The sequence below is a fragment of the Electrophorus electricus genome, chromosome 8 (genome assembly GCF_013358815.1).
Source record: "Electrophorus electricus isolate fEleEle1 chromosome 8, fEleEle1.pri, whole genome shotgun sequence".
In the NCBI taxonomy this organism is placed as follows: domain Eukaryota; kingdom Metazoa; phylum Chordata; class Actinopteri; order Gymnotiformes; family Gymnotidae; genus Electrophorus; species Electrophorus electricus.
In genome coordinates, this window is record NC_049542.1 from 2,059,159 (window position 1) to 2,083,747 (window position 24,589).

The 24,589-nt window shown below is 47.5% G+C and overlaps 2 protein-coding genes across 3 annotated transcripts in view; both read left to right on the top strand.

Moving 5' to 3' along the window:
• Window positions 1-9,931, top strand: part of l3mbtl3 (L3MBTL histone methyl-lysine binding protein 3) — a 37,937-nt gene extending 28,006 nt beyond the window's left edge. For both annotated transcript variants that reach the window (XM_035529227.1, XM_035529226.1), the window contains 6 exons: window positions 220-399; window positions 960-1,064; window positions 2,379-2,470; window positions 6,572-6,726; window positions 7,332-7,394; window positions 7,619-9,931. In XM_035529227.1, the coding sequence (XP_035385120.1) occupies window positions 220-399; window positions 960-1,064; window positions 2,379-2,470; window positions 6,572-6,726; window positions 7,332-7,394; window positions 7,619-7,762 (739 nt within the window). In that variant the 3' untranslated portion in view covers window positions 7,763-9,931. The remainder of the gene's footprint in view (window positions 1-219; window positions 400-959; window positions 1,065-2,378; window positions 2,471-6,571; window positions 6,727-7,331; window positions 7,395-7,618) is intronic.
• A 6,327-nt stretch (window positions 9,932-16,258) lies between these two features.
• tmem200a (transmembrane protein 200A) lies at window positions 16,259-23,848 on the top strand. Its single transcript, XM_027032941.2, has 2 exons — window positions 16,259-16,888; window positions 21,792-23,848. The coding sequence occupies exon 2, from the start codon at window positions 21,812-21,814 to the stop codon at window positions 23,297-23,299; it is 1,488 nt and encodes a 495-aa protein (XP_026888742.1). The 5' UTR covers window positions 16,259-16,888; window positions 21,792-21,811; the 3' UTR covers window positions 23,300-23,848.
• Window positions 23,849-24,589: the final 741 nt, after the last annotated feature.

Below are 24,589 nucleotides of genomic sequence, written 5' to 3' on the forward strand. Positions count from 1 at the left end.
AAAGAAAAAAAATCACTGTTTTGTACAAGCAGAATAATGACATAATTACAGAGCTCTCTGGTGATCATTGGTGTAGACCTCATGTATTGTAATTTTGGATTAGGTGGTATGAGTGCTCTTTCATTTCTGTTATTGTACTCTGTTCAGTCTGAGGGATGCTATAATACTGTCTGGTTTGTGTGTGTGTGTATATGTGTGTGTGTATGTGTGTGTGTCCAGTGCGGTGGGCTGCCCGTACTCTGACATCAACATGAATAAGGACTCAGTTCTGCCGGACCGGCTGAGTGGTGAGATGCCGGGTTCTGGGGTGGGCCGGCCACGCCGGGCCGATACAAACCTGACCATGCCCCCGGACACGCCCCTGGACACGCCCCCGGACACGCCCCTGGACACACAGGAGTGAGTGTTTTCCTCCATTCCCCTGCTCTGCTGATGCTAGAGCATGTGGATGTGCTTGGCTGTTGCAGATATGTGTTAGATGTTATTTCAGTCCCAATCCCACGGCCACGGCCGCCCCAGTCTAATCCCTGGTGGGAAGTCTAATCCCTGGGGTGAACACCCTGCATCGTGAGCTGTTTGTGCCGCTCATTTACTGCCTATCATTGTATAGGATGGGTGTTGACCTTTGAACCCGTGTGACGGAGAGCAGGCCGTTTAGAGCACACCACACGGCTCCCTGCTGTCTGCATGCCCTCACACATGCATGATCAGTGTTGGTATCAGTATCCATGCTCCACTCTGTGTCTGCCTAGCACCTTTTCTGCCATCAACCTTACTAAAGATCTTTATCCCACGTGTGTGTGTGTGTGTGTGTGTGTGTGTGTGTGTGTGTGTGTGTGCGCGTGCGCGACACATTCCCTAACATCATTCCGGCCTGCCCCTATTGATTGATGAGCTGTGAGTTATGAAGTCATTAACTCATCCATCACTCCTTCCTGTCCTCTTCATCCCTTTCTCAGTAAACCCGTCCGCCCCGGCACCTCTCACCTGGACAAACCCAACACGGCAACCGCCACAGTGGAAACGCCGTCTAAGAAGGCTGTCGGAACAGAGACCAAGAGAAGGTAGACTTGCTTCAGGCTGGCCTCGCATGGACAGTGCCTGTCTCTTCTGCTGCCGCCATCACTCACTGCTCGCTTAACAATGCCTGCCGGGCTCCCAGCAGGCAGCCAATCAGAAACGGGCTTGCACTGCCCACTGGCAAGGCCAGAAATGTCCCTGTCATGAGATCGGCTCATAATGGCCGATGACCACTAAGAGCTCTGTAAAACGAAGATTGACTCGAGATGTCCGTTGGCCTGTCAGGTCCGTGTAGTGGCTTTCTGAGATCGGCACATAATGCCTGCCTCCGCAGTGATCCCCGAGAACTTGCTGAGTCATGGATCAGCTCACAATGCCTGCTGGTATGCTGAATCACAGTTTGGCTGGTCCTGATGTTGAATGGATTTCGTGGTGACCAAAAGGAGCAGAAAAGAAGGGAAAACACTGATTTGTGCAGTCGCTCATCATTTGGATATTTTGAAATGCAACACTTTTCCCTCTCAATGTGCGACATTAAACTGGCAGTAAATCAGGTCAACAAATAGTGATTTTACTTTTAGTTGCTGTGGTCCTTGTTATCATTTTGTCTCTTCAGCTCGTCCTCCAGTACTGGAGTGAAGATAGTATGTAGTAGATAGTAGAGATGACTGAAGATGGAACACACACACACCCTGCCAACTCCTCTGTCCTTCCTGGAGGAGAGTTGTTCTTCTGCACTATCACCCTGTTTATTCTGTGGTCTGGAGGTTTTCATTTCCTTCCTCTCATTCTCACTTGTCCCCAAAATAACTAGCAAACGGGCCGAGAACAGAACAATCATTCTCAGATGAGCATTACTACATCTCTCTTAGGGTCACTGGCCCCCTCCTCGTGTGGCACGCGAGAATCTAAAATAAAAATGCCCTCGCATTAGCTTCTCGGGACAGCAGAGGTTTTTCCCGCAGGTCTGCGTGGCATTAGTCAGAGTGTCTCACTCCCTGCGCAGTGCTGGGTATTTTGAGCCTCTTTGTGTGCGTCGGCGGTTTCTTATTTATGGCCCGAGTCTCCAGTGAAAGGTAGAATGTTGAACTCTCTGGCTATGTGTGGGTAGGGTGATCTGGGAAGGTTTCAGTAGGACAGATAATGTTCTAAGCAGGCACACCAGCTGTGTCTTGGGATTGGGCGTGTGTTAGGCGTGATAAAACAGACGAAAAACAGGTCCAGTCTCTCTTATACAGCGTAGTGTTACAGACTGTGTCACTGGCCTCTGATGTAATAATGATGACCACATTATGGGGTCATCTGAGCGACCCTGTGGGCTGATGCCGCCTCGACGATGTCACTGTGCCACATCTCAGGGTGGGGCGGCCGTGCAAGACGCGGAAGGTGGTGGAGCCGGTGCAGGAAGAGGAAGTGGAGAGTGAGGTGTCGTCCATCGTGGAATCCAAAGGTACGTCCTCGACCACAACCCAGCACTGTAACAGGCCCCTGACCCGTCACCCACATAACGAAAACCCAACCCTGACCCTAAACCCGACCTTGACCCTGGTGTCTGGTGGATGTGCTGTGGTGCAGTGGTGTGAGGCAGGAATAATGAACCTCTCTCCTGACTACCCACTCAGAGATATATCGGAAACTTCTGATATATATTTGGTGGAGGTTTTTTCCTTGGAGCCTACTACTTACACACTAACCGCCTGGACAGACTTTTTACGGGTTACTGTTCTGTGTATCCCTTTCTCCTCTCTCCTCTGACTCGTTCCTTTTTCTCTCTCACTCTCTTCCCTTCTGTCTTCTTCTTTTTCCTCTGTCTCTCTCCCTCTCTCTCCCCCATCTGTCTTTCCCTCTGTATTGGCCTCATGTTCTCTGTACCCCTCTCTCTCTCTCTCTCTCTCTCTCTCTGTTTCGCTTTCACTAGCTTTCTCTCGCTCACACCATCTCCTCTGTGTCTCCTCTCTGTCTTCTCTGTCTCTCGTTTTTCTTTATCCTCTGATAGTAAGGCTTCGCTCCCTAATGAGACAGGGATGAGATTGCGATGAGATGAGATTCTTTCTGTGAGCACATATGTCATTATACTTCCATCAGGAGGCGGTGGGTAAAGCAGGCCTGAATTTTGAAGCAGAAATGTTCAGATGTTTGCAGGATGGTGTAGTTTAACTTCCTTGTCAGCAGATCAGAAATTCAGCCTGAGTCAGAGATAACCTCCTCCTGCGGCCACGGTATTCTGAGTCAGAGAAACCATTTAAGCCAGTGAGTCAGCAACTGTACTGCAGGATTTGGTATGTGTCTGCTAAGGGGGCTCTGCTTTCTCTGCCTTAGTACACCGCTTTTAAAATCACTTCGATTCACTTTGAATGCAAATGTCTTCGGGTGTTCAGGGTACTGTTTGCTTTTATGAAAATGTATATAAAAACCAGGCAAAAGGTAGTGCTTTTGCAACCCAGTCCTTCTAAGCACTTACGCATGCATGCACATAGAGGTGGAGAGCGTGGTTGGGTCAGCGTGGTTGGGTCATTGTCGGTGGAGTGTGTGGTTGGGTCAGCGTGGTTGGGTCATTGTCGGTGGAGAGCGTGGTTGGGTCAGCTTGGTTGTGTGAGTGTTGGTGGAGTGCGTGGTTGGGTCAGCGTGGTTGTGTGAGTGTTGGTGGAGTGCGTGGTTGGGTCAGCGTGGTTGTGTGAGTGTTGGTGGAGTGCGTGGTTGGTGGAGTGCGTGGTTGGGTCAGCTTGGTTGTGTGAGTGTTGGTGGAGTGCGTGGTTGGTGGAGTGCGTGGTTGTGTCAGCGTGGTTGTGTGAGTGTTGGTGGAGAGCGTGGTTGGTGGAGTGCGTGGTTGGGTCAGCTTGGTTGTGTGAGTGTTGGTGGAGTGCGTGGTTGGGTCAGCGTGGTTGTGTGAGTGTTGGTGGAGTGCGTGGTTGGTGGAGTGCGTGGTTGGGTCAGCTTGGTTGTGTGAGTGTTGGTGGAGTGCGTGGTTGGTGGAGTGCGTGGTTGTGTCAGCGTGGTTGTGTGAGTGTTGGTGGAGAGCGTGGTTTGGTCTGCGTGGTTGGGTCAGTGTTGGTGGAGAACGTAGTTGGGTCAGTGTTGATGGAGAGCGTTGTTAGGTCAGTGTGGTTGGGTCAGTGTTGGTGGAGAACGTAGTTGGGTCAGTGTTGATGGAGAGCGTTGTTAGGTCAGTGTGGTTGGGTCAGTGTTGGTGGAGAGCGTGCTTGGGTGAGTGTTGGTGGACAGCGTGGTTGGGTCAGTGTTGATGGAGTGCTTGGTTGGGTCAGTGTTGGTGGAGAGCGTGTTTGGGTCAGCGTTGGTGGAGAACGTGGTTGGGTTAGTGTTGGTGGACAGCGTGGTTGGGTCAGTGTTGGTGGAGAATGTGCTTGGGTGAGTGTTGGTGGAGAGCGTGCTTGGGTCAGTGTTGGTGGACAGCGTGCTTGGGTCAGTGTGCATGCTTGGCTGTGTTGGTGGAGAGCATGGTTGGGTCGGTGTTGGTGGACAGCGTGATTGCTGCAGTGTTGCTGGAGAGCGTGGTTGGGTCAGTGGAATGTGTAGTATTATTAATTCTTTTTCACCTTTGATCCTTAATGCAAACAGTTCATGCTCTCTTCCCCTGCTTGTTAACAGTGTTATCACCTCCGCTAATGGCTCTGGAAGGAGGTGGAGAATTATCCCACCATCCTGCCACAGAACTTATGCTAATTCACAGCTATGTTAGGCTTTGTAATAGGACATTGCAGTTAAGGTGGGAGTGGGGGGGGGGGCTAACTCCATTTCCAGATAGTTTAGCACAGGAAAGAACCTAGATATGTTTTTAAATTACTCTCTTTTACCACTCAGATGAGTTTGCATGAATGTGAATATGTAACATGAATTTAAATCTCCACAAGAACATAAGAATATTGTTCATTAATAGAGGCAGTCCAGAGATTCTTTATAACACACACACACACATTCACCCAACAAAGTGAGCTCTACGTACCCCCCCCCCCCCCCCCACACACACACCTGAGAGAACCAGACCATACACGCAAAGAAATGTACTCTGTGTTTGATGGCATGGTTAGCCTACAGATCCCTAATCGAAACAGCCCATTCCTCACCTCTGCCTTGCACATCCTGTACCAGTCATGAGCCCCCAGGAGGATTCTGTGTTCCAGCCCTCCTGTGGTGCTAATAAGCTGCTGGGTTCACCCCAGGCATGCAGGAACAGGTGGAGCAGTGATCCCTGCCACGCCGAAGCCCTCCGGATCCACGCGCGGTGAGGGCGCGTTTGAGGAGAGACGGAACAGGAAAAATGTTTCTCTCTCCCTTTTCATCGGCGCATAACGCTTCTGCCACACTCTTAATGGAATAAGAGTGGATAACGAGTCCACCATCTTGGTGCATTGCTCCCTGTGCTGGGTTTTTCGTCTGACGCAAACCAGCCGTGTGGACGAAGCCCGTGATGGGACTCTCATTAGACTGCCACCTCTAGCCCCGCACAGACGTTACTGTTGACGCGAGAATCAGACAGGCACAGACCAAACACGGGGAGAGGGACCGGCAAGGGGGGCCCTCTCAGTGACAACGTCGCCGCTGAGGTGAGCCGACAGACACTTACGGTGCGTGAGAGAGTGGCTCTCACGGCGGGGATTCTGATCGCCGACGGACCCGACACGGAACATCACCGGCGATGGAACGGAAGTCTGCTCACCACTTTAGCCCACGACTGGTTCTCCAAAATTGGCATGTTGCACATGCCCAGAGGTGACAAGGTGACAGACCTGCTCAGACTGTCAGGGGGACACACATGCCCAGACTGTCAAGATGACAGACCTGCCCAAAATTGTTAGGGTGACAGACCTGCTCAGTCGGTCAGGGGATTAGACCTGCTTCAATTCCAGCTCTCCACGCAATGCATCCAGTCCCTGTCAGCTCCAGGCATTAAGGGAACATGCATATTAACGCATATATTAATGCATATTAACGCTCTCATTAACATTTCTTTAAAAAGACGAGGCCCAACAGAAATGATTAGCAGAACTGAGGCAGGTAGTGCTGTGGATGATCCAGACACCAGGACAGGGAAGGGGGCGGAGCAGGGGTGTGTTGGGGGCGGGGCAGGGCGTGGGGGGTGGGGATCTAAACACGGGTTCATATGGTGAGGCTGTGGCTAAGCACACAGCACAGCAGTAAACAAAGATAAACATAAGCAAAGATAAACAGATAAACAAATATTGGCGATGCTGCATGTGCTGTCTCAGCGATTTCTGCTTTTCTAGTGTGTGTGTGTTTGTGTACCTCACTCTCTGAGCTCAGCAGTCTACTCATTAATGGCAGTGCACAGGGTCACTGCTGCAATCACCAATTACACATCTGATGATGACTTAACGAGGCCCTTAATGATGACCACAAGACCAAATGACTAGCAGGTTTTATATGATGGATATAATTACACTTCAGGCACAACTTGGTTCTCTACTGTATTTTCTTAAACATTTTCTGAGACATTTGGAAACTAGACATTTTGGAAACTAGTAGCATTCTCTCTCTCTCTCTCTCTCTCTCTCTCTCTCTCTCTCTCTCTCAGAGCTGACTCTACAACAGGCGCTGCACCAGTCCGTGTTTATGCCGTGCTCCACCCCCTCTCCCAGCAGGCCGCACTGCTGGGACCAGCACAGCAAGCTCCTCCCATCGGTGGCTGGCATCACAGCCAGCACAGTGGCCACCTGGAGTGTGGAGGAGGTACGAGACACGCAGCTGCACGCCGCACACGCGTCAACATATTGTGGTAGCAATGTTCCTTGCAGCGTACTGAAAACACCGGTCAGCCTTAACGTGACGGGCGTCGACACGTGGCCTGGATTAATTGGATTAAAAAAAAGTTAATAATTACATCATTATTGGATCACTCATTTATTAAAAAACAAGATAAATGTGATTTTAAAAAAAAATTGAAGACACAAGAAAAACATCCATTCTTTTTCTGTGCATAAAAAGAAGATTAAAGAAGACCTGAGTTGTGAAGGGAGTTAGTCTTTATTCAAATTCAAATGCTAATGACGTAATGCTAATTCAGTCATATATTTCCAGTTGAGTTACCTATGGGAGTTTGCATAAACACGTCTTGCTCCCACTCAAACCATTTGCCGCTGCGTTTTCGCCATCAGTAAGGTACACCTGTCAATCAAACGCAGTGGGCAGGGCTTCAGGAGGGTGGTGTGCGCTCAAGAGGAGCACGGGAACCAGAGTGGCGTTCCTGGAGTTGAGTCTCGCCTGCGCATCACAGCGCACGCATCCTGTTCTGAGTGACAGCCACGCCCTGACTCATCATTCATGTCCACCCACAGGTGACTCAGTTCATCCAGCGCCTTCCAGGGTGCCGGGAGCAAGTGCACACGTTCCGAGAGGAGGTAAGGAAGTGGGACTCGCCCTCGACCTCCATGTGCATGCGTGATTTTCCTCCAAAAATCCTAATAAAAGATTATTCTGAAAACAGACACACACAGACACGTGTTGTGTCACACCCTCAGTGTTCTCTCTACCCCAGATGCCTTGGTTAGCTAGTGCAGGGCGGTTGAGTGAGTAAAGGGAGCGTTTGTGGTGAAGTGTGAGGTGTGTTCCCTCTCACCCGCAGCAGATTGATGGCGAGGCATTCCTCCTGCTGACCCAAGCTGACCTGGTCAAGGTCCTGAGCATGAAGCTTGGTCCTGCCCTCAAGATCTACAACTCCATCCTGATGTTCAAGACTGCCGAGAGCTCCGCCTGCAACGAACTCTGACCTCTCGTGCCTCGCTGCTGACCCGCACTGACCTTTTGGCATGATAAGACCGCTGGCTGTTGTGTCGGCCGTCGCCCGCTCCGAGGGGCTCCGATGACGGAACGACACATTCCAAACGCAGCCGTAACACTTTCACGCACCCCACGGAGACATTTAGACACCCGTGACGCAAAGAGGCACGAGTTACAGTCCGCTTGGAAGGATTCGTCCTGGTCCTGACAATTATCGCTTAGTTAGACATAAGTCCTTAAAACAGGTGTTCTAGATGCATTATAAATGTGTTACACAAGCTTTACTTAGAGCCCTTCAAGTGCGTAACAGGACACAGAGATACAGATGGTGATGATGATGATGATGATGATGATAATGATGATGATGGTGATTAATTTTCTGATGATGCACTACAGAGCACACCAGACGTTTTTCTCTGACAGGACCTTATGTAATGTGAGCCACATGCACAGTGTTGTTTTTTATTTATCACGGATGTTGCTGTTTTGCTCTTTGGACGTTTACTTCATGCTAATGACTTCATTAGTTTCTATATACGTGAAACTAAAGATTTACGTTTTCAAGGTGCAGAACTTTGAATGCAAAAAAAAGTGTTGTGGATTTTAATCTTCTTATAATTATTATTGCTACTATTATGATTCTTATTATTATTTGTGTTTTTATGAGAGATGTCAGACATGTCTAGTAATGTAAGAGTTCATTGATGATGGTCTGTAATAGATTCAGGGTAAAAGACCTGCTCAGACTGTCAGAGGGACAGACTGTCCGGCAGGGGGACAGACCTGCTCGGACTGTTCAGCGGCAGGACAGACCTGCTCAGACTATCCAGCAGGAGGACAGACCTGCTCGGACTGTCCGGCAAGAGGACAGACCTGCTCGGACTGTCCAGCAGGGGGACGGACGTGCATCCAAGTCCATGAAGCAAACTGCTTTCATTCTGGACCATTTCAAACTATTCATCAAGATTTGGTCCATTGAGGAAAGACTAGCCGCTATTTGCTGGTCTGGCAGGACATGGTGGTCACTGGGTTACCGGTCACTGGGGGGTTAGCCAACCAACACAAGCTTCGTGCTGGCCTTTTGTCATTTGAACTTTGACAAAGTTTCTGTTGTTGCTGGAACACAGAGTACGTGCCTGAGCACATTTTGCCCCTTTACCTTGAGCCAAACTCCCCCCACACACACAGAGTATTGCTTCCATCGCTGGAAGGTGACAGGACACCACTGACATTTTGTGCATGTCTGTACAGCGATTCCATAGTACTCCTTCCCAGGTGAATTGGAGCTTCAACCTCTTCCGCACCATCAACCAGGACCTCCGCGTTCAGAGATGTGTGAGGTGTCGGGGTTTGGGGTTTTTGGGTTCATGTAGTGTTCGAGATCATGTTGAGGAAGCGTCTCCAACGTCTAGATGTTCACTCAGAGAAGGCCCCTGCAGACAGGCAGGAGAAGGGCGGTCCAGAAGGACCCGAGTGACCTGCTGAGAACGGGGTTTGGGTTGGAAACCCGAGTGCACGAGATCCCTCTCCCTAGCCGGCTCGGCTTTGCCGCCACAGAAACGCGAGACTACCTGCAATCGTAATCAAGGACGAACGATGCTGTTTTGTAATTCCTGGATTTGAGGAGGATTGAGCAGAGATCTGTTATGCGGCTGTCCTCAGATTTAGCTTCTGTTTATTCCTTTTAGAACGGCAGCATTCCTGTGGGTGCAGCGAGGGAGAGAAAGCGTGTTGTCCGTACGCAGGTTGGGGTGTGTTTACCTCTGTCCGGTGCAGCTGGACTTCAGTGTTGGGTAGAGTTGGTTCGGTGTTTAGGTGGGCTTTGGTCCTGAAGCTTGCAGAGATCTGTGTCTCCCCTCGCGACTCAAAACGCACTCCATTCACCTCCTAAAGTTCCCAAAAATCACATGATAAGCTGAATGTGTTTTCATGCTCTAATGATTCTAACTGGAGAGCATGAGAAGTAACTGATCAGATGAATGAGGTGTGCCAAAGTATATATAGAGAGAGAGAAACAGGGAGAGTGTGTGTGTGTGTGGGGGGAGGGAGTGGGGGGTTTAAATGAGATCATTATGGCTAATGAACAGACGCTTACACTCAACCACTGTAATTCATTTGCAGATTAATAAATGCCACAGCCAGAAGGTCAGTGACAACACGCAGGCTGCCTGTCCACTCTTCCACTGTGTACTGAAGCATGTTTCCTTTCCACACAAATTCAGTATCTGCTCAAAGGGTGATTTCATTTCAGCCATTTTAAAAGTAAACTCCTGCCTCAGAATGTTATCATGACTAACTGAGTTGAAGCCAACAGGCTTTGGTTAGCATCATGCTAACATTTGCTAACATTTGACCATAAACTTTATTAATAATAAGAAGAATGAAGCAAATGTTAATGGGAAAATGTTACTAAATGTTAGTGGGATTCTAACTAAAGCTATGTGCTGTTTGCTAACATTTGCCCATTAACTGCATAATAATGAATTTTATTTACATAAACTTTCATATATAAAACAATCCATAAAATAAGCAAAAAAAGATTTAATCAACCATCTTTAAAAAAACCCTCAAAGGAATCTCATTGCATGGTTGTCGGCCTAGAACAGTCCCTGGTACTCTGTTATTACTCCGGCTGAGGAAAGGCTCAGCTGTTCATCACAAATTCAGACAGATATGTTACGTTTGACACGTGTTAGCCTTTGCCAGCACCAGTTTCTGTTTTTGGTTGCATGCAAGTGGTGTAGGGGCACATTAATACAGTAACAAAAACCTAAACTGTACTAAATGTGCTTCAGCCACATCCAGAAATGCCTTCCTGTGCTGTTCTGAGGTCAGTCAATCGGGTGACATAAAACATCAAGTTCCTGCATTCCCCAGGTCCAGAGGCCTGATTGCAGAATGTGCGTTTGACGGCCTAGATCCATTTAGATGAGCCTCACTAACGTTTTCGGTAAGCTAACAGCGGAGCCAGGAGGATAAGATGATGGCCATGTCTGCTAACGTAGCGGAGTCATGCCAGTTTAGGAACTAAATGAAGGACATCGCCATGGAGTCCAGAATAAACACCAAACAATCTGATGTACTTCCTGTTTCAACGCAGGATTGAATTCACTGGCTACAGACCAAACCCTCTTTGAGCTGGTCTGTTACAGACTACTAAACAGTACGGTCGTTTTGGGAAGGAGAACCATAACTATAATCTTCTGCAGGTTGGCAAGAAGCCTGGTGGTATCTCCCAGACCGTCCCAGACCGATTAAGCCTGATTCACCTTTATTTGAGCAGACTTATTCTTAACTGCTGGCATCTTTACAATTATTTGCCTACCAAAATAATTGCATGACTCATAGTTTTCCTCAGGGAAAGCACAAAAGTTTAAGAAACTTCAGTATCTCTTATGAAAGGTGCCTTCAGTGTTTTGATTATTTTTATATATTTATGTATAATGGGTGTAATGGGCACAGTGTTGGTAGAACCAGCATGCACATGGTGTGATGAAAGGAGACACAGTGTATTTACATTTATCTCACGTTCAAGCAGTTTACCTACAATTCAGCTGTGTTGTTGGCTGTTCTTCCCCTGTAAAGTGATGCTGACATGGGTACCATAAATAATGATCTTCCTCTTTTCAGGGTGCATGAACATGTGCTAAGCTTAAGTGTACAATTTACATTACATTTTATCCAAAGCAACTAACAATTATGACTGAATGCAACTTGAGGGTTTTGCTCAGGGGCCCAACCATGGCAGGACTTGACCCAGCAACCTTCTGCTTACAGGTCAAGTACTTTAGCCACTGAGGTACCACTGCCCCAATGTGTAATTTTACAAATAGCCGAGTTCTTAAGAGCCTGCAAGGGCTGAGAAACGGTGGAGAACCAGGTACGTACTGTGGAGTTTACAGCTCTTCTCGAGCATGCCGCTTGCCATCTCTCACTTAAAATCACTGACCCCATCTTATCAATTGCATTCTGAATCAGTCGTCACTTACATGTATGTCTGAGTTCAGAGATGGATCCATGACGTGATTGACAGAGGGTGGCGGTGAAGTTTGAAATCACTGTTCCCTTATCTGCTCTGCCACAGCAACCAGGGTCATCATCACCATGGAGACGTGGCATTTTAAATCCTGGTGTTCTAAGAGCCGTGCTCGTTCTATAGACTCATGTGCACATGAGCAAATTAGAAAAGGTTAGCGTGTGCCTGACCAAAATGCCCACAAATTAAACACTAGATTCTGAATCGAGATGTGTCCGAAATAATCGGGCAAAGGGAATGAGAAGGTAAAACATAGTTAATAAGAAGAGCCAAATACAAACATATCCGATATCCCGGGAGAATTTAACAGTAACCATAATGAGTTGCTGTCAATATATCTGTGTGTTTTGCATTTACTACCACTCAAGCAAGGGAGGTCAATGTGAAATGAACTAAATCTACAGGTTCCGTTAACCATTTGAGTTAAACTAAGTGCATTTTATGCTGTAATACTTTTGATTGTTTTCAGTTGATGACCCACCACATGGAGTATTACCGTTCCTGTTCATAGATAATAGATGTTATCTGTGTTACAGAATTTTACAGATTCTCAGCACATAATGTGCTAATGCAAGCACACTGTGGGGTAATACGATGCTGATACCTAAAGCTCACATGAAGGTTCCTGTCTATGGTACATTAACATTCACAGATCAGGGCTCAGTTCTCCTGAACACAACTAAACTCAAGTGTAGTCTTTATTATGTGCTGGAATACCTGCTCTAAAGGGCTAAATGAAGGTCACCACCAACCAGAGCATGGCGCCTTGGCATGGGGGAAGAGAAGCAAATTCAACCAGCTCCTACACAAAATTTACAGCCGGGGATTGAAACTACTGCCCCTGGTGGTGTGAGAATGTAAGTGCTGTCCTCTGCTTTTCCCCTATTGAGGCGTCTACTACTCCCACCCCATGCTGATATGGGAGCTGGCACAACATTCCTCTGAGTTTTGCTGGTTCTCCAAGGTCTGAATCAGAGATTTGTGATCAAAAGAATATAGTGAACATGGGTGAACCCCTTACACTGAATATAGTGAACATGGGTGTAAGGGGTTACGGTCCATAGATGCGAACAGAGTCTCCAGCCTGCCTCTGTCTTGATACGGTCCGTAGATGGAAACGGGGTCTACAGCCTACCTACATCTTGTCCAAAGCACATTCTGTTTTGTATCACATTCCAGCTTCTGGTCACTGGCTGTAATCGAGAACGTTCTTTCTGGAAAGAGTGAAACATCCTGGCATTCACGAAACTGTCAGTATGAACGTGTGAATTTTCATTCAGTGGTTCAACCACTGTTTTGTTTTGTTTTTTTAAGTTCTCAGGGAGGTGTTACATGATGGCAAATCTTTCAGCTGTGTGGATAAGCCTGACTGCTTAACTGTCAAGAACATGAGGTTGGTGACCATGTCAACCTTCAGGGAGCTGTAGCTGGAGCCTGACACTCACTCTGGTCTGCATCTGGGAATGACAGAAAACGGGTGGGGGAGGAGACAGTGAGACACAGAGAGGGATAAAGGAGGAGAGAGAGAGAGAGAGCGAGAGCGAGAGAGAGCTGGTGCTCGGATTGCTATCGTGGTGGAAAGTCTGACGGGGTGGCTGAGCACCAAGTTTCCACGGGTGTAATTCACCTGGAGCTTCAGATGTTTTGATGAAAAGTGTACCATTTTAATGTAAGGAACACACACACACACACAGACGTCTACGTCTGTGCAGCCATCAGCTGATTGGCTGTTGGGAAACGATCCAGTCGACCTGACAAAACAATCAAAGGGCAAAAACCAAAGAGACAGAAGAGCAGAAAACACAAATACGAAAGAAAACTATACAAACACAGGAAAACAAACAAAAGCAACACGACAAACATGATGAGTTTTTGCTGTTCATTCACTGAAACATCAACATGGCAGTCTGTGTGCACCATGTCTTTTGTAAACGTATTGTTTTAATACGTAAAACATAATTTGTTCTTTGAATAGCAGCTTGTGTTCTTCATAAATAGCAGCATTAAGTCGTTCTATAAAGGTGGCATGGAGCAGGGGGTGAGCACAGGCTCCAGTCCTGTTGTCGCCATGGTCGCAGCAAGAACCCGAACACAGCTGCTTCTTTAGCTCACATCTGATAGTCCTATTATGGGATGTAAAATAAAGCCCCTCCGAAGTGCCATTCAGATGCTGTGTTCAGATGCTGCGTAGGTTCGTGAATAAGGGAGCGTCTATAAGTTTAGCGCCTCTAACTCTCTGGGGCTCACACCAACGACATCTACAGCAGAGCGTGACAACACGGGGCCGTGTTTATCACTGCATTACTGCATTCTGGCCAACTGCTCCACTTCTCGATTCATCATTAAGGTAACGGTAGCCGCGCTGAACAGCCAATCACGGCACGGCTGGCGGAACAGCTGGCTACTACAAACGCTTCCAAGAGAACTGTCTCCCCTGAAAGTGAGATACTCTCTTATACATCAGTGCAGTGCCATTAAAGTTCATTTCGCATGAATTTCTTAATTATATAGAATGTGCTCATGGTGTTATGAATCAGCATGTTGCCTTCTGACTGAGCTAACACATGTTAATACTCTCGAAATTGGGGCAACACATGTAACTGCAGGTCAAAGGTTGCGCACAGTTCAACAATTCCCGCCGCAGTCTCAGCTGTGGGCTGCTATCGTCACATCTCTCTCGCCCTGTGTGGACGAGGAAAAAAAAGGCAAGATTAGGAAGTTTTCAAAAGCTAGTGAGTGTGTTCCAAGCGTGAAGTTTCAGCTCAGGAGACATCCACCCTGTCGAGACTTGCATGCCCTGCCAGTTCCACTTGCAATCCAAGTCTTACACATCTGATCCAACACCCGTAATCAAGGTCCTGAATAAATAAAATACTTATTTATGTGATCAGGTATGTAAAATTATGGTTGGAACTACTCTCTAGGTAGTGCTCTAAGAGGGATGGCGTCCAATGATTTAGTCCAACAACACAGCAGTCCACATTAGCGGTTGGCTGTAGAATATAACAAGGATCTGACAAGCCAAGTAAACCAGTGAATCAGGAGAGTCAAAGAAAGTCAAACTGAAATGAATCACACATGTCCAGTGCTCCTGGATAAAGGGAGTCAAACAAATGAATCACACATGTCCAGTGCTCCTGGATAAAAAGAGTCAAACTGAAATGAATGACACGTGTCCAGTGCTCCTGGATAAAAAGAGTCAAACTGAAATGAATCACACATGTCCAGTGCTCCTGGATAAAGGGAGTCACAAATGAATCACACGTGTCCAGTGCTCCTGGATAAAAAGAGTCAAACTGAAATGAATCACAAGTATAAAAATATATTTATTATTTTATTGTCACTAAAATATTTGGACAGTTTGACAATACCATGGAAGTCTGTAGATCAATTTGTGTCAGATTTACGTGGATAGTCTGTAATGACCCAATGTATGTGCGAGGTAGACCCACGGATTCTCCGTCGCCTGTCAGTCATAATGCAAAGAGGCGCAGAATCTCCAAAGACCCGAGCTGGTACGAACACACACTCTAGAGCTCCTGTGGCTGAGGGGAAACTACACACTACGGTTAGTAAAGCAATTCACAAACTATATAAACATGGTTCCATTTCTGCACAGTCTTCAAAGCAGGAAAAAGCAAACTGTTTAGCAGAATTTTTTTTTGAATCTGTGGAGGAACTGGCGAGGTGGGAAGAACGCGCGCGCACACACACACACACACACATACACACACTTCTGTGGGAGGGGAACAAAACAAAAGACGATCACTGCAATTTACATAGTCACACAGTTTTAGCATACAGAACAGAACAGAATGAAAATTAGAGTTGTAGAGAATAAATATTGAAAGGAGAGAGAGAGACTGTGCGTGCAACTGTGCGCCTGTTAAGGCGGAAATAGATTTGTTTGTTTGTATGTGCTGCTTGGTTTTTGGGTCTTTTAAGATACGCGTTGCATAAACACAGGAAAGCGAGATCTGTAAACTCCCAGATAACAGGATATCGCTGTCGATATAAAGGCTATCCGCGTGCAAGGTCCTCGTTAAACCAAACAAAATTGTGCGTCTCCGTAAAAGGAGTTTGCACAGCACGAAATGGTCTGACCACACACCAGTTTGGATATGTTTCGAAAGGCAGCTAGATATTACAATATCCTTCAGATTCATATATTAATATATGAAAATGCGAAAAAAAAAAATCCCTTTTTGTCCTACTCGTGCTTCTTGGATCAAGCTTACGCCACGAGGCCAGCAAGCGTGCACTGCACACGCACCCATTGCATATTGTGCCGCTGTGCAAATATTCGCGAATTCATTACTGAAATTGACGCACGCGGGGTTTTTTTTGCTCCGTTTTTCTCTTCCATCCCGACGTGCGTCATTTAAAGTGTCGTCACGCGGGAGTACAAAGGCACAACTCGCGCGTTCCTAGTCACAGATTCCTCTTGCACCGATCTGGCGGCGCCGTGTCCGACACACAACCACCGAACGGATTTCTTATCTCGCGTGTCATGTACTCAAACGGATTCAAGGCAAAATCCGCCAGTCAGCAGTTGCATGTCAAAAGAAGCCGAATCTGAGAACCTAGACTTTTTTTTCACTTTGACGCATATTTGCTTTAGTAATGAAAATATATTCAACCCATCCAAAGAAGCACAAAGCAACGCACGGAGCTTTTACTGTGCAGTCACACACCATTCAACACAGAGCGTTGTTGCAGTGACTGCGTGGACTCCAGACGTCCGGTTTTACTATGTGCCTCATTCGAAGACGATGCATGTTGGAGATAAAACGCGTATTCAACTTTATTCGCACTCTCACGGTGCACAGCCTTGGCAAGTGAACGCATCAGTGTTACCGCGTTCTCCAAGCCCGCGCGGCAAGTGCCGGTTTGTCTGGTGAAACCGTTCCGCTGCGCGCGCGTTGGAGATGGAGCGAGAGCGAAGACGCGCGCTGGGCGGAAAGCTTTTTGTTCCTAAATCCAAACGGAGCCTTCTTTTCCAAATGGAGAGCAAATTTGCGAACGCGAGTGTAATGGCCAAATAACCCGGTGCTCCCCGGAGCCCCTATCAAAAGAAAGGTGAGCATTGTGCATTATCCGGCCAGCCAGTACCGACGATGGCGCATGCTTCGGGGTCTTTTGCGCATGTTTCGTGGTCTTTTGTTCATGTTAGGTGTCCAAATGTAGTTCACGGCTTCTTTTCGGGAACACGAGCAAAACCAACCAGTTAACACCCTCTCAATTCCTAGCCCACGCTAATTTAGTGATAAATTAGTATGCAAAATATTTTTAAACGTTTGCGCCATTTACTCTGGTCTTGTACAATATCGATAAACTGCACACCTGAAAATCCGTTTCCAGAGAGCAACCGTTAAAAACACTTTGAATACTGTAGGTGAAATGGCACATAAACCCCATATGTCTGACCCGCGAGCGCTTGGATCGTTTGAGAACCTTTATAGCGCGCACGATTGAGTCTCCGGTTCTCGTGGACTTATTACCCGCCTACACGCGGCTCTCACGCGCCCTGGTCGCCAGTAATGAGGCACGTTTCCCCTCACGAGCAGAGGGCGCCGAAGGCGTTTCCCCTCACGAGCAGAGGGCGCCGAAGGCCTCCGAGCGCGTCACCAGAGCACTGCGCTTAGTAGTAAAATATAACCATGCAAGAACATATGCCTCTCTCTCCCTCTCTCTCTCTCTCTATCTCTCTCTATCTCTCTCTCTCTCTCTGTCTCTGTCTCTCTGTCTCTGTCTCTCTCTCTCTGTCTCTGTCTCTGTCTCTCTCTCTCTATCAAGCTATCAAAGTCCTCGCTCCATTGTTTGATAGTTTGAAGAGCTTTCCCGATGTCCTGGCTCTCCAATGTCCCTAACATATAACAACCACTTGTTTAGACAAATTAACTACTCATTTCACCCCAAATGCTCCTTGTTCAAGACATACCTAAGGCATGAACTTTGCTTGCCTAATACTATTGTGTTGGTAAGATGTTGTTGTGTTCTCTCTCTCTCTCTCTCTCTCTCTCTCTCTCTCTTGGGAACGATACAGGCTCACTGGGCTGTGCGCACCGGTAATGCACTAGCCTGACGCGTCTTGAAACACGCAGGCCAGTTCTGAGTATGCGCATCAACTGAAGGCTGATTTGGTTCACAATTTGTTTCCTCTGTAAATTGTAAAACACAGACAGTACTTATGAAAGTACTTTAAAGTACTCATGAAAAACATATTATGTACACTAAAAGAAAACACCACAGGTCTGCAGTATCTATAGGATCTCCAGAGTTGCCGAGCACTGATGCTGTATTGAGAAAAGTTCTGACCGAGCCTTTAATGGAACTCTCTTCAGGTGTTTCCTCGATTGAGAAAAGTCCTGACCGAGCCTTTAATGGCACTCTCTTCAGGTGTTTGCTCGATTGGGAAAAGTCCTGACCGAGCCTTTAATGGCACTCTCTTCAGGTGTTTGCTTGATTGAGAAAAGTCCTGACCGAGCCTTTAATGGCACTCTCTTCGGGTGTTTACTGTGCCGTGTTCCCATGTGTGCGTGGGCCCTTTGTTTTTATTCCTTACTCTTTTTCCAATTCAGATTCAGATCAGGACATTGAGTTCACACTTAAGTTTGGACCGAGGTCTTTAAGTGGCGTAGTTAAATTGGGTCGGCCTGATGCAGGTCACGCGCCGATGATTTCTAGACGTCTCGTCTGCTGAAGCGCTTCCGTTGCGGCTCTTAAAGGGAGAGAACCCTCCTCATCCTTTGATGATGCAGGCTCATGGGCCTAGAGGAGATTTACTTCATCTTTTTGTGGTCATAATTATAGCAGTGCAGAAGCCAGTTTGGTTGACACCAAAGAGCAATAAATGGCTGGACCGACTGAAGCTCATTAAAGCAAGGCTCCCTGATTAATATCAGCAGCGGATTACCACAGACGTTGCCATGGTAATTGCTTGCTTGGCCTCGCCCTGTAATCAGGTGCGCTTGTTTTCACTGTGGCTTCTCGTGGTTGTACAACTACAGTCGGTACTTTCAACAAAGCCTTGATTAGCAGTAGCACAAAGTAACCAGTAAACTGTTAATGCCTATCTAGAAACATTGTGCATTCCTGAACAGACCAGCTGAACTTTGGTCTGATGTTTCCATTTCGTCTTCTTAAAGACTGTTAATTCTGGTTGGAATGTCTGATGTATTGTTTTGCTGATTGATTGATTGGTTGATTGATTGCCCTTTTAACATGCATGGCTGTTCCTTTCACTCTCCCCCTACTCTCACTTCTCTCTCACTTCTCTCTCTCTCTCTCTCTCTCTCTCTCCCTCCCTCCCCCTCTCACTCCACATCTCTGCACTGCCTCTGGTATTTGATGAGCGTAGAGTCAACATTAAAAGGGTAGAAACACCCACTCTATTCCTCACACTAAATGCCTGTATGCGTGTGTGTTTGTGAGCGCGAGAGAGCGATTGAGAGAGTGTGAGAGAGCTTGTGAGTGTGGATTGTAAGCAGTGGGGTGTTTTTTGATGGCCATATTTGGATGAATGTCTCCTTAAAAGTGCCTTCAGACTGCAATATGAAAAGCAAACCCTAATATCTCTTCTCAGTTAAGAACCAAGAGCGTGTTAGTATTACAGTCAGGGGTCTCTATTTCTGTGCTGTTTTGACTACAGCCCTACGGTTGCTAATTGGCTCTCATGAAATAAACAAATGCTATAAATAAATGAATGATGCAGGCATTTCCCAGAAAATATGTGGCGTCTGTGGCACGGTGGTGATGTTGTGTGTGTGTGTGCTTGTGCGCAGTTTATAGGAGTTTATGCTCAGTAAATATGGGAAAGAGGCCTCGTGTGTTAAAGCACGGAGTGTGTGCTCAGGGACGTTTGCATGAAAACGCTTCAGCCCGTAGAGTGTTATGCCATCATACAGAGATCAGTGCTTGATCCTTTAGATTACTAAATTGGAACAGTACTCCTCCCCTTTTGGTTTGTGTGTGTAGGACCCTCCCTAAGATGGTGTTGCGGCTACGGGTTACGAATCACATGCAGATGCCTCTTCCTTATATTCCGCCCGTGTAAACCCGAAAGACGCTTTACAACTTTGATCGAGCAGAAAGAACAGCTGATCCTGGCGCTGATCGGAACAGCTGATCCTGGCGCTGATCGGAACAGCCGATCCTGCCGCTGATCGGAACAGCCGATCCTGGCGCTGATCGGAACAGCCGATCCTGGCGCTGATCGGAACAGCCGATCCTGCCGCTGATCGGAACAGCCGATCCTGGCGCTGATCGGAACAGCCGATCCTGCCGCTGATCGGAACAGCTGATCCTGGCGCTGTTTCCTCCAGTGTCTCAGTCGGTAACCTCTGCTAGGCGCGTTAACCGTGTTTGCCACAGAGGAAGGGGGTTTTTCGCCTCAAATCAGGGTTCTCTGAGCTATGAGCAAGGACAGACATTTTTATGGTCGAGATAAACAGCAAAATATTGTGATTAGTTGCGAAGGAAACTTGATGGGAGGTATATCCTGGTGGTACGATCTGATGGGGGGGGGGGGGGGTCAGATTGTGTCCTACGGTCCTAGTCCATTTTTTCTTAAGGAAAAAAGCCACTTGTGCACATTTGTAGATCTGTCTGCGTCTTCACATCCTTTGTCTCCACCCAACTACCTGATCTGTCTCTGTTGCACCCTTAAGTGTGTTCTACAAACGTCTTCACGGCTAAAAGGAACACGTGCTGTGAAGAGCTTCCCGTGTATTACTCTAAGTAATACATCATACTGGTGCTGTCTTTCAATTGCTGAGATCACAATTTTATGCATTTATCTACCAATACCAGTTTTGTAGCAGTACCTCAGACATTTTGATATGTTTTGATGTATTTCTGGGCCGGGATCTGGTAGTTATACCTGTTCAGGGTTTAGCGAGTTCCACAGCTTTAGTGTGAGTAGCACTGTGCAGTTGGAGTTAATATCAAAGCCTTTCTGCCTGAGGCAGAATTTCTCTTCCTTCGGACGTTCCCTCTTTACAGTCGAGAGCATGCTGTCTGACTGATGTATCTGAACGTCTGGTAGGACTACGTTTAGATAAAAGCTGACATCCTGTTAGGAAGGGTGTTGATGGGTAATGTAGTTAATGAGTAACCCAGCTCAGCCACTATTTTAATGAAGGGTGTTGGTGGGTAATGTAGTTAATGACTAACCCAGCTCAGCTGTTTTTTGATGAAGAGGACACGCGTCAGAGGATGTTTTCCCATGTACAGCTGGAACCAGGCATTGGACTGAGTAACACTTTGACACGGAGACACGTATCATACTTCATTTATAAATTAAATATGCTTCATTAGCGTGTGATAAAACGCACACTCAGCACATCACGTTGTTTCTTGACTGACAGAAGTATGTGTTTTTAAGGCAGACGGGTGCTTTTAAGAGGGGGTGTTTTAAAGGGCCTCTGTGTGCTTGGGTATCTGTGTGTGGTACTCTCACACTGCCAGAGTGTGTGATCTGCTTCCTGTCCTATTTTTGCATCACTGTTATATTTATAGAATCATAATTTCAAAGAGTAATTTAATCGTTCATTTCAAACTAGTATTTACAGAGAGAATGAGAGAGAGAAATGGAGGAATTGAGCTCTCATGAATCACAACTCTCTCTCTCTGTCTCTCTCTCTCTCTTTCTCTCTGTCTCTCTCTCTCTCTCTCTGCCCTGTTATTTCATATGCCACAAGCAGAAAGAGAATCTGTTTAAGAATATGTTAAATTGTTGATGAGTTTTTAAAGCGGGAATCAGAATAGCCAACATGCCTCTTGGGTTAATTAAAGGGTGTGATTGTGTCTAATTACTAGCACAGCTGGCCCAATTCCTGCCAGGGTTTTGGGGGGGCTGAGTTCTGAAGCTCTCCTGCTGATCTTCTTTGTGGAGTTAGTGCAACCCTCGTGCCTCTGAGAGAAAGAGGAAAAACAGAGAGAGAGAGACATCTGTATGCTCACCTTTTGTTTGTTTTTATAGGCCTGCCTGTTGTTGTAGTGATGATTGCAACTGGAGGCGTGATCACAGGCCTTGCAGCGCTGAAGAGGCAAGACTCCTCCCGCTCCCAGCACCACCTGCCCATTCAAAGCCCCGCCCCTCCGTCCGAAAAGAAGCAGCCAAAACGCAAACCCCGTACGGATGTCGTCGTGGTGCGCGGAAAAATCCGCCTCTACTCCCCCTCCGGCTTCTTCCTGGCCCTGGGGGTTCTGATCCTCGTGGTGGGCGTTGTCATGGCGGTCCTGGGGTACTGGCCTCACAAGGACCACCAGAGGGCAGCAGAAAGCAAACACGGCAACAAAACGCAGATGGCGCGGGAGCGCGTAGGCGCGGTGGCTCGGTTCTTCGAGCAGCACCTGCGCTCGGAGAAGATGAAGATGCTCGGACCATTCACGATGGGCATCGGCATCTTCATCTTCATCTGCGCCAACGCCATCCTCCACGAGAACAGGGACCGAGAGACCAAGGTGATCCACATGAGGGACATGTACTCCACCGTCATAGACATCCACAGCCTGAGGCTGAAGGAGCAGAGGTGCATGAACGGTGCCTACCCGGGCCCCAGCGCCGACCACGAGCGCCGCCCCTTTGGCTATGACGGCCAGTACGCCTCGCGGCTGGCTGCCAACACGCTGATGACGCTGTCTGGCCTGGCCAGCGACCCGCGGTTCTCCCGTCGCACCAGCTCGGCCGAGGACGAGGAGGGCTCTTCCAGCCTGGGACCATTGTCACCCGGATACAAGGGACGTTCCGGATCGATCTTCGGCTTCCAGCCCGAGGGCGTGCACCGCTGGGAGGAGAAACGGGGCGACCTAAAGAAGTGCCAGACACGCTCCATTGTCTCGTCGTCCATCAGCGCCTTCACGCTTCCTGTCATCAAGCTCAACAACTGCGTCATCGACGAGCCCGACATCGACAGTATCACCGAGGACTCGGAACACCAGCAGGCCCAATCAAGACCCCAGTCTACGGAGTCTTTAACTGTTCCAGTCCCGGATATCTCCAAAGCCTTCAAGCCCCCCGCTGCCCTGCTGTTCCGGAGCAAATCCGCTATGGATTCCCCGACGTCCCCACCCGCGTCAGCCTCCTCGCCGTCGTCTCTGTCCCCGGCACTGAGCAGCGGCCGCTACCTGACTCCCGGGGCGGCCCGGAAAGACTTCGGTTCCAACAACTCTCTCCACATGCTGTCGGCACATTCCAAGTCCCTGGACCTAGAGCGCGGCGGCACCACGCTGACCGTCCAGCCGGAGCAGCGCAGGCACCCCAGCTGGCCCAGACTGGACCGCAGCAACAGTAAGGGCTACACCAGACTGGAGAACAAGGAGGACCCCATGGACAGGCTGCTGGTGCCCCCTGTGGCCATTAAGAGGGACTACACCAAAAAGGAGAAACTCCTCATGATCTCTAGATCGCATAACAATCTGAGCTTCGAGCACGATGAGTTCATGAACAGCACTCTGAAGAGAGGGATCTCAGAGACCAGATTTTAAAACGAGGCTTTACACACGTCCACCCACCTGTGTACACGCACACACACACATACACACACAGAGTTACAGTGGTTACAAAATCCCTCTGCAATATATCATCATTTCTCATCGCTCACCATTTCTGCCATGATTTTGTGACCTTATGAACTCTCTCGGACTGCAAGCACAGGTGGCCATTCCAAATGACATGAAGACGTAACAGATCACAAAACCAGTTTGGATTGAGACATTTTAAACACCACTGAGCAAGTAAAGAGTCTCCCAGTTTGAAACCAGTCATGGGTGTATGGAACAGTGTAAATAAACACCAGTGTACTAGCTGTGTGGTGTGTTCAACATATTTCGATATATTTCTTTTGTCTTTGCTATGTGTTGAGACAGGAACTATGGTGTGTTTTCAGTAAGATGTGTGTGCATTGTTGTACCAGAGCAGTTATTTTGCTATAAGGTTTTAAATAATTTATTGTTCAAAAATACATTGCTATTTTTAAAGAAGATTCGTCGATGTATTATTTATCTGTTTCTGAATAAAGATAAACTTTTCAAATACCTTTGTCATATTTTGCATCACATCATTCTTAATTGGTAAAACGAAATATCTTTGCCTTTTTCTCAGTGTTGTAACATTAAGTTCCCAATGAAATGGTTTGACGACGCCTCGGTGTTAGCAGGACCAGGCTAGCGCCTGTCCTTGCTGGTGTGTATGACTTTGACAAGAACTAAACCTTTCTGCTCCCCGGGACACACGCAGACAGGTTTGTTAAATCCTTTCAGTACCAGAGGTTCTCAGGCCTCAGTAAGTCCCAGTCAGTCCAAGGTAAATGGTGTCATTTTTACACATGAAGTCCTAATAACACTAGCATTAATTGGTCAGTCTCTCTTTAGGTGCGAAAAACAACAACCAATCAATGGCAGTTTTACTGTATCATGCTTTGCACATGCTTAGTGCTTTTGTATGCTATTGTATTCGTGAGTCAAGGCTAAGAAAAGCACTCCCTCTTTGTAATACCACGACTGAGCCCAGGAAACTTTCCACCTCTTGGCAAGGAAGTGAACAGCTTTCCCGTGTTTATCATCAGCGGCTGCTCTGGGAGTACCAACATGAGAGCTACGGAGCTCCGCTCCTGAAAAAGATCCTTCCAGCAAGGGAGAAAACAGCCAATGAAGGCCCAGCCTCCACAACTCCTGCTCGTTTCCATGGAAATCATACAAGGCACAAGACAAAAGGAACAAGAGGCTCTGGACCAAAACTGTATTGTGTGAGGTGGAGGCGCGGCATCTTCCTACGGA

Bases quoted from the DNA above. Each gene is read 5' to 3' on its own strand.
- tmem200a (XM_027032941.2), top strand. From the start codon at position 21,812: ATGATTGCAACTGGAGGCGTGATCACAGGCCTTGCAGCGCTGAAGAGG.